Source organism: Salvelinus sp. IW2-2015, linkage group LG1 (assembly GCF_002910315.2).
Source record: "Salvelinus sp. IW2-2015 linkage group LG1, ASM291031v2, whole genome shotgun sequence".
Classification (NCBI taxonomy): Eukaryota; Metazoa; Chordata; class Actinopteri; order Salmoniformes; family Salmonidae; genus Salvelinus; species Salvelinus sp. IW2-2015.
In genome coordinates, this window is record NC_036838.1 from 33,090,267 (window position 1) to 33,100,035 (window position 9,769).

General features: G+C 39.6%; 1 protein-coding gene across 1 annotated transcript; it reads right to left on the reverse strand.

The window, feature by feature from the left end:
• Window positions 1-2,472: 2,472 nt before the first annotated feature.
• On the reverse strand, window positions 2,473-5,705 carry LOC111965959 (homeobox protein Hox-C11a-like). The gene is made up of 2 exons (XM_023990396.2): window positions 4,879-5,705; window positions 2,473-3,608 (listed from the first exon to the last, which is right to left on the reverse strand). Exons 1-2 carry the CDS (start codon window positions 5,579-5,581, stop codon window positions 3,376-3,378), a joined length of 936 nt encoding a protein of 311 aa, XP_023846164.1. The 5' UTR covers window positions 5,582-5,705; the 3' UTR covers window positions 2,473-3,375.
• Window positions 5,706-9,769: the final 4,064 nt, after the last annotated feature.

Consider the following 9,769-nt stretch of genomic DNA (forward strand, 5'->3'; position numbering starts at 1 on the left):
TTGTACCACAGCCAAGACTCCTCCCAGATCAATATTGAGAGGGATGTCTTGATTACGTTAATATTGTAAGCAGAGACCTGACACCTTTGAGTGACGTTGGACACCACCAGACAGAACACCGAGTACTCCAGATCCCACTGGTTCATARAGATAGATAGATGACTCATCTTGTATCTGAGGCCATTATGGCGTCAGTGACAGCATGGGTAGCGCCATTGAGACCATCTCCATTTTAAAGTAATATACATTTTATTCTTATGCATTGGCTGATTTCTCCCAATTCACAGGAATCCTCACCAACTGGACAACTTTTAAATGGTGGAAGCCCTCAATGGCAATGCCCATGTTAATACGAGTTATATCCATGAAGAGTGCTCTATCCATCTCAATGCACTGATCTCATAGGCACATGCACACAAGAGAAAATGGGGGACAGGCGGGAGTCAAGAAGAGCAAGCAATCTGATGCCGTGAGAGGGGCCCGGATTTGTGAAACTCGGCAGTCCAGGTCCAAGGTCCCTCGGCAGGGTGTGAAAGCAGTAGTGTGAGAGTCTTGATCTCCAACATTGATCCAAAACCCACATCCCTCGGCCAGATTTCGTTTATCTTTCGGTAGGCTGTGAAATTAGTTTGGGGGGGGGGGGTTCCATGTTAGTTGAGCTAAGACAAATCCATAAATTTTCGGTCATTATCTATTTCGTTTTTGCTAGTAAAAATATACAATTAAAAAGCGTATTATAAATATGTAGACCGGTATATAACTATTATTTCATCCTGCATGTATGAGACTTTTGAGATGGCACATGAAAATAAGTAAATGCCAAACGTTAAGGTTATTCTGGGCGTGAGACAGTTTTGCAAGTTTCCAAGTGCTTTTCCATTTCAATTACAGATAATTAATTATAATAGTTTGATGACCCGGTTAGTCATATGCTCTTCGCCGTTATTTTGGGTGCACACACGCCTAAAATGAAACAGATATTAAACAATAGAAGAAAACATTTGAAAATTGTTTTCCAAAATTATACAACAATCACAACTGTTAAAAAACACGTTATATGCATCAGTTTTCAAGAGGTCAGTGCTGGGTTCTCTAAACATCCCCTTCTAAACCCCATCCCCCTTTCCCCCGACCTTCTCTCCTTCGCAAACCTCATTGGCTGGCTGTTGGTACCCGCATTTCCGGGAGCAAAGCCACTCTCTGATTCAACTTTATTGCGTCGGGTTAAAGGTGATGGCCTTGACTTCCCGGAAGTTCAAAGACAATATATTTTTCTTTCTTGCAAGACATCAAAATACACCTAAACATCCCAAGGCCTGCATATCTGTAAATTGGTGGGCATCGGTATGAATTACATTCGATATATGCACAGCTACAGAGTAAAACACATGCCACAGCCGCAGGACATCGATGAGGAGGGCCTATACACCACCACATGGTCAATAAACTTGAGGGTTTTATTCTCGCCAGAAAGCCTCTCAACAGATATCCTAGTTGGGTTCGTTTTGTTATCACGAGAAAAAATGGATAAGGATAAGGATGACGTGAATATTGTGCACTAGGGATGATATCAACATGGAATTTTTGTATGTTTTAGAGTAAAAGGCCATCTATTCGAGTTCCCCATTTACGACGGTAGGTATCTCACTCCACTGGGCAGACGGTGCAATTAAGAGAAAAGTAACTATTTAGTGCCCCTGGTCTTTATGACAGTGTCTAGACTGGACTGGTCTAGTTTTCAAAATGACCATTGGATATTTATTTTAGTGCACATATCAACCTCTCTCACTCTCTTATTGACACATTCACTCACCAACATCAGTAACACCGGCAAACATGCACGCACACGCAAATGTGTTTTCCTTTAGCCTACATAGGTCATACATGGATGAAAACCAATTCAACATTATAGCACCCCTAATTACTTGCAGACTTTTTCGTGAAAACAAGAGCACTGGACAATGAAGATAAATTTAGCGCCCTCATACTCCTGACAAATTGCGCACGAAGTCCGCCTAATTCTTTACTATTTTACAAGCATTGCCAATATTTTAATCTGACATCTTACCCTTAGCCTGTTGATTTGTGGGTAGACCTGGATTCTTGATTTGTATCAATTAGCCTAGATACCTAGTTCTGCGATAGAGCCTATACATATTTCCCATTACTCTTCACATGAAATTTCAACGACTTGTCGGGGACATGCATAGGGTTTCACAACTTTTTATAGGCCGTTGTGACCAGTTTAAATAGCCTAGTATACTGTGCTAGTAAGGGCCTACTTAAGAAGTCACGTGGCAGGTAACATTACATTGCTCTTCTACAAGCGTTGAGGACTATAGCCCTACTGATAACTAAAGCCCAAGCATTCTGTATGAATACACAAATAGACTATAACGCATGTTCTTGGTGGTTGATCTTTGAAATACAGACCCAATGGAAATAATAACATAAACACTCTCAAAGAATGGCTTGATTTAAGAATCACTATTCGTTTATTTTTGTTACATTATTTCACTCGATGCATATTTGCGACGTCATCTCTTCATACTGCATAAACTCAAAATCGGCAAGCAAACGGCAAGCAATTAACAAAAAGCTCACTATAGAATCAAAGAGCTTGTAAGCCATAGAGCTTTTAAGTTATTTTTTTGAAATCTTTCAAAGATAGTAATTAGTTTAAGGGATAAAATTTGATAAACAAATGAAATTCATATATACAGTCAGTCATATTGTATAGTCTCTTAAAGGACATTATTCATTTGGGACCAATGATTCGTGTCCAAGTTCTTGGTTGCGGCAAAACATGTGTCTGTATTTGCAAGGTACCTATGAAGAATCTGTGCGGCTGTCCTCAAGTCGTTCAGTTTGTAGCGAAGTCATTTCACAAAGAAAGGATAATGATGAAATGCAGAGGTAAAAGAGAGAAATGTCACTGGAAAGACAGCATTTCACAAGTGAATCGAAATAGGCTATATAATCAAACAAAATAAAAAAATACTGAGAACTGTCGTACTTGCGATTAGAATGTTTCACATATTTGGCTTAATGTGGCAAACGTGTGAATACAAAATCTTTAATTGGAAAAAATGTTGTACAGAAAAAAGAATATTTTACCTTCATTTCTCTGCTATTGTCAGAGATACTTTTCTCTGAGGTCTTGCATTTTGCTGGTTCTTGTTATTGGTTCAACAAAACAAGGAAACATTAAAAAAAATATTAATAATTGCTTTTCTTTCTTTTCAGTCCCAGCGTTTCCATGACCTAACACTTGTTTTAGCTGAAGTCGACTCTGGCTTTGTCTTCCAAAGGCAATTCAGTTTTAGAGGTGATAATATGAATGATTATTTCTCACCAAAGCTATCAGTTTAGAGTTCACAATAAGGGGTTGCCAGAAAAATACTGCAGCCGATCTCGGCTTAATTTCTTTTCTTTCATTCGGCGGTTCTGGAACCAGATTTTGACTTGACGGTCAGTGAGGTTTAGCATTCTGGAGAGCTGCAGCCGTTTCTCCTTGTTGATATAAACATTAAAGAAGAACTCTCTTTCCAGTTCTCGAATCTGGAACTTCGTGTAAGGACACCTCTTCTTCCTCGTGCGTGGTGTACCTTAGAGCAATATAAAACAAATAAGCAGAAGAATGTAAGGTCAAATGTATCCAACATGTACACTTTAAGCATTTAGAGACTCGTTGAATCTTGTGGGGATTCAAAACGTAGGTTTGTTAAGTTTGATAAAATGTAAGTTTGCTAAACATGTACCCTTAAGTTTGCGCATACGTTTTATTTCTCTGTATCTTTAAATACATCCCCCCAGTGCCATCCCCCTGTGACATGGAGAACTTATGATGCAAAACTATAATCAGCCTTCTCCTCTATAAAATCTCTTACTAGTTTATTCACACGACATTGCACTTTTATCCCCTCACCACCTCATTATTTCCCCCTCTCAATACACTGCCAAAATGGCAATATATGGCCATCAAGGAAGATATTTACTTTCATATTGCGATCATCTATGGCAAATTAACACTGGATAGCTAGATAGGATAACCAATAGGTGGCATATTATTATAGGCTAGAGACAAATTCTTCCACATGACACTATGCGGGCGCTTTGGCCTGCGAAGTGGGAACCACCGTTTCATTAGTCTACGAATAAATATGAGATAATTATATCTATTTTGACCAATTTACCGATGCTCATTGGTTTATCACATGGATCACACTATGACGAAGCAGAACGAGTTTGTTGCTGATATACAGAATATCTCAACGCTTGAAATATTTAAATCACTGCTTAGTCTACAAACTGAAATACTAGGATAGCCTTTTCGAGAAGAGCATGGATCCCAAAGAAACCCAAACATTATTATTATCACAACCGATATTTTCTGGACAATTCTACATAAATATTTACATAAAATCTCGATAAAACAGTTAACATCTGCTGTTATGGCGTAAAGCAACACGTCGACAGAAGCAACACAATATAATTTTTTACTTTTATAGGAGGCTGCTGAGAAGGGAAACATCACAGGACGCCCAAAAGCAGTGTTCTGCCCAATTGCTTTTTACCCTCGACAGCCTGGCGAAACATGCCTTAAAAAGCCCAGCGCAAGTTCATGATCAAAGTTAGCATTTGTCACAATAGCGCGCTCTTAAAATTTCACAGACTCTGGGATAGCTGCTGCCTGTGTGTAACGTATCGTTTTTTGAAAGCGCTTTCCCATCGTAAAAATTATTCTTGCTGGAAGAAAGAGCTTTGTAGGTTATAATAAAATCCTTTGAATGCTTATAAAACTCCACATAAAATCTGACCGACAAAACACAGGGCTAGTCCCTTAACCTTTTTCCCATTTACAGCTTCGGTACCTACTCGAGTGGCTGGTTTTGCTGGCGCTGTCGTCTTTCGTGCCCGATGAAGAGGCACAAGAACCCGAATTAGTGTTTTCCTCTTCATCTTCTGGGTCTTTCTCCGGGTCGKCGGCGCTGTGGTGGGCGGCAGGCGGTTGGGACGCTGAATCCAGTTTACTGGAGTCGCCCTTCTCAGCACAGTTCTCTTGCGAGCTGTTATCCGCCCCGCTGTGTGTGCTTTCGAAAAAGCGGTCAAAGCCCTGCGGAAGAACGTTGTTTTTCCCTACACCCGAGTAAAAGCCCGTGGAAGGGTGGTTGGAGCTTGGGTGGTGGTGGTGGTGATGGTGATGGCTGTAGACACTTTCGTTTTTCATCAGCATTTCTGTCATGGTGGACGATGGCGGAAGGCAGTCCCTATGTACCAGTTCCTCCCCTGAGTAGCAGGACGCATAGTTTCCTCTATGGTGCCACTTACTTGAAGGCTCCAAACTGTAAGAAACGTCCCGAACCGGTTGCACTTGGGAGAGGTTCGTGGAGTAAGGGTAGGTGATTTGCCGAGAAGGGGCCTGTGGCAGGAAGGAAGAGACGGCAGAAAATTCGGGGACATAATAGGTGCAGCTGGGGAGGTAAAGGTTGGACCCACAGCTTGCTCTGTCGCCGAACTCAGAAGTCCTGTCTTTTCGCGTCTGTGAGCAGAAGTTTCCCAGATTAACCGAGTTAAACATCGTTCTTCCCGTTCTCGTGCACTATAGATAGATTTTTTGGATTGAACTGCAGAAGGAGAAAATTTGGGAAGGCGAGATGACGCGCTATCCATCTAAGTCACCCCAAGACACGTGATCGAAAGTAGATATTGTCATATATCAATTTGGAACACTTACATGCGTAGGAGTGGTTCACTTTGGTAAGATATAGGAGGTTCAAACGATTGGTTTTCCAACACCGCATGAGCATTATGAAAATCTATATCAGGTATCTTAGCCTATAACTATACGTTATACGTAGCCTATAACTATGTAATCAAAATATGAATACCTTATAGCACATGCGCAATGCAATATAGCATATAACCCTGACAGCTATGCTAAGGGTTTTTAATGATAATAATAATAATTAATATTAATATTATTATTATTGTTGTTATTATTATTATTATTAGTAGTAGTAGTATTGGGCCATGCAAATGTAGGCTACTATAGCCTATATTTTGATAGTTACTAGGCTACTACTAGTAGCCTATAAAAATTATTTTGCAAACCTTCACAAAATTTCGACCATATGAGTGTGCAGTGTTTGAGATTTTCACCCCTTTCCCCAATGTATTTTCCTAGCAATGAAAAGCCTCTTTTAATCCATTATCCTAAAAACCCTTGAAGTGCATATTGAACATATTCTATAAACTCTTGAATTATTACAAATACGTTATAATAAGACATACAATTTATTCCAGTCTTCTTTAGTGAATGAAAATGCATGAAGGCCCAATTTACATATAACCTGAGATTTCAGGAAATCAAAGATAGTTCAAATGTTCATGATCATATAGTCCGATGGTTTAGTTCCTCGTGAAAGTATTATAAGTTATGAATTGCAAGTAAACCTGTTGTAATAACTGGTATAAAGATCTCGTTAAGGGACCCAATTTTAACGCAGTTCATTGCTCTATCCCCAGCACCAAGATCACTTAAAGAAAGAAAATAATATATATATATATTTTTTTTTTACATATATGGCTGCAACACAGCCCAGTGTTTGGCGACGTGGAAACTAGGAAGTCAGAGAGAAAAAACACAGTTTTCGATTTTATAACCTGTGAGTGTGTGTGCGTGTGTGTGTGCCCCCATGCTTGCCCCTGCATGATTATGTTTAGACATTAGCCCGGTTTCACATATATTTTCTTCCCTGCATTTTTGCATCAACGAGAATCCGCGATGACCATTCCATAATACCAAGACATAAGACATGCCAGTGCTACCAAAACCAAATGGTTTCATTGAATTTTCCGAAAGGAAAAGGGCCAAGTGTACAAAACATATATTTCAGAGTTATGCTGTGGACTAATAAATAGTGCATAGTTTGAGATTCATGCAGGAGCATGTTCACGACCTCGGTCCATTCCATTGGAATTCAAATAATTTYGTGTTTTGAAATTATATTAATTGTAATCGGACAATTGACCAAGACCTTGGTCCTACTCCCCTAGACTTGACTGGGCCAAATAGTTGAGGTCTGCATCACTTTCTAAAGGTGGTGGCTGTTTTTTGGGGGGACAGTTTSTTCAAAAGCCCAACTTTCAACAGAATAATGGTCGAGGCACAAGACGCCTGCAATCAAGTACAAAGAAACCAGACAGCTTTCCAGACACAGCACTTGAATTTGACCACCAAAATCCTGTAAGCAACCACCATAAAAGGCCGAATAGCTGCAGTAAACAGACTTTTCTTCACCTCTTTGGCTACTAGGCTTTTGTTAAAAGGAGCGAAGTTTACATAGAATTGTGCCATTTTAATTCCTTACATTTAGACCACTAACACAACATGTGGCATATCCGAAACAGACATTTACAAGAAGACTACATCATTGTGTTTACTGTGTTAAATATATCATAGGCTCCATGCATGCCATTCCAAAGCTGTTGAACTTCAAGAAAAGAAAGGTGAGGTGTGCACACTAGAATTTAATTGAGTGTAGTGTTAGTCATAGTGTTAACTTTGAAAGATTTCTGTATATCTCTTGTCAAATTCAGCAAAAGATTAGATTGAATGTCGGCACACAAACTGCACCCGGAGAGCAGTAGAACTAATAAACAAATAGCCTGCCATAAAAACGGTATCCTCTTCCTGGGACCGTCGGCCGTGTATGACCATTAAATGCTCTCTTCCATGCTGCAGGGATGCCAAGTGTACTATTCCGTGTTCATTTGAACATACTGGCTATGTACGGTTTCTTTTAGGCACAATACAGATCCTTTCTATAGTCGCTTACATGTAGCCTATAGCATCTGAATGTGAGTGATATTGCTTTCATGAAGGCTGACAGAATGTAACGATTGCGTCTGCATGCACTTGAAGAGCTATGGCTAGGTTGGCGCAAGACTGCTCGCAATAGGACCCTGCACATAAAACAATCTAGGTATTAGTTCGATTTGAAAATAGATTTTTGTCCTATACAGTTCTGCTGAGTTTGGTTTTTCCTAAGACTGTGCATCTATCTCCGACGGTTAAATATTGTGCATAGCAAATATAATATTGATGCGGGTAGCCTAATATCCCCAAAAGTGCCAATTATCTCTTGGGTCTTGAGACTTGAATGAAAGYGGTGTTGTAAATATTTGCCATTCTCTGCTTGAAAACACCACTGTTCGGGAGAAGACTTTACGACATGTGTTTGACTGCGGAATCCTGGCAACGCCTCGCCACCCCTTATAGTAATCCAACAAGACTACTGACCTATTTTTAATCCAAAGAGAAATCATGAAAATGGAGACCAAACGGAGACCTGGATAGGCAATATTTTCTCTCAAGACAGTGGTCAAGTTAGCTCCGTGAATGTCTATACCCACAAAAAATCGAGCAGAAACAATCGCTCAATGTGGCAAGCTTGTGACATAATATTATTGTCCCCTCATGGCCCAGATCATTTTAATTGGATGTAAGCCAACCTATTAAATCCGGTTGTATGAGCTGTGAACAGTTTCAAGCATCGACAAAAAAAGGCCATGGTTACACCGAGGTCCTGGCTGCAGCAACGAGCCGCAGCAACTGAGAATGGCAAGCAGGTTTTAACACATATGCCCTTAGGTGAAAATATCAGGAGTTCATTGTGCAGTAAGCACCCAACCGTGCGTCTTTCATTGTGCAACTTTTGTTTTGCAAACCACTAAAGCGGAAAAGTGGATTTATCAATAGTCTAATTAAAATACAAGGACTGCAGGTGAGTTAGGTATAGGCTATAACATACTTTTTGGTAAGTCAGTTTCAGGATATAGCATTTTGAAAGGTTGAATGTTACATTAAGCTACTATTCATTAGAAATATATTACTTCTAAATAGGCTAACAAATAGCATGTGCTAGCCTATTTATTGTGGAAATTAGCCATACTATAGACGATACTATAACTTGCCTATACAATATAGCTTAAAACAATAATAAACCATGAATAAAACACTTAACGATAAAGTTCGTAACGTTAAATGTGTTGATTTTGCCGTCTTGTTTTGGGGATAATTTGTGGCGAGGGTAGCCTACCTCATGGATATAACAAACCCAAACGTGCTATGAAAAAATATTTTGGAGGGTTAGCTGAGGTGTGGTCTAGCCCATGGAGAGAGTCAGCGTTGACAGAACACGCTCCTCGAACAAGCTATATTTGCTTTATGCTTATGTGTGGGAAATGAAAACCAAAACTGCAACAGCATACATTCCACAAACAATTTTGAGGGCATTTAAAATGCTTATCCCATATAGTAAAGTTTTTTTCATTTCTTGTTTAATCATGGCTGCCATCTGTCACTTACAATAGGGCCTAATATAGCCTACAAACCCAGTGATGTGGTTGGATTGCGCGTGTTGAGGACAATTTTCTCCACGTGTGTGGTAGAGTCATGTGTAGGCATATAGAGTCGAATTTATAGTGTCATTTCACTTAGTGCACGTTTGCATTATATGAAGAAGAAAAAATATTACAGGCTACAAATTTACCGATGCATTTGCGAGATTTGTCTGTCATTTGTGGGGTGAATCTGCACGACTCGCGTGGACAGCCCACTGGACTATCATCTTTATTATGAAAAATAGTAAATAGGCAAAAAATTAAGAAAAACATAAAGACATTTTTCTGCACAGTAATCGGTTTCCAGGTGCTGACAGGAACAGCTAGTACACACGAACATTGAAAACGTTATACTAAACTC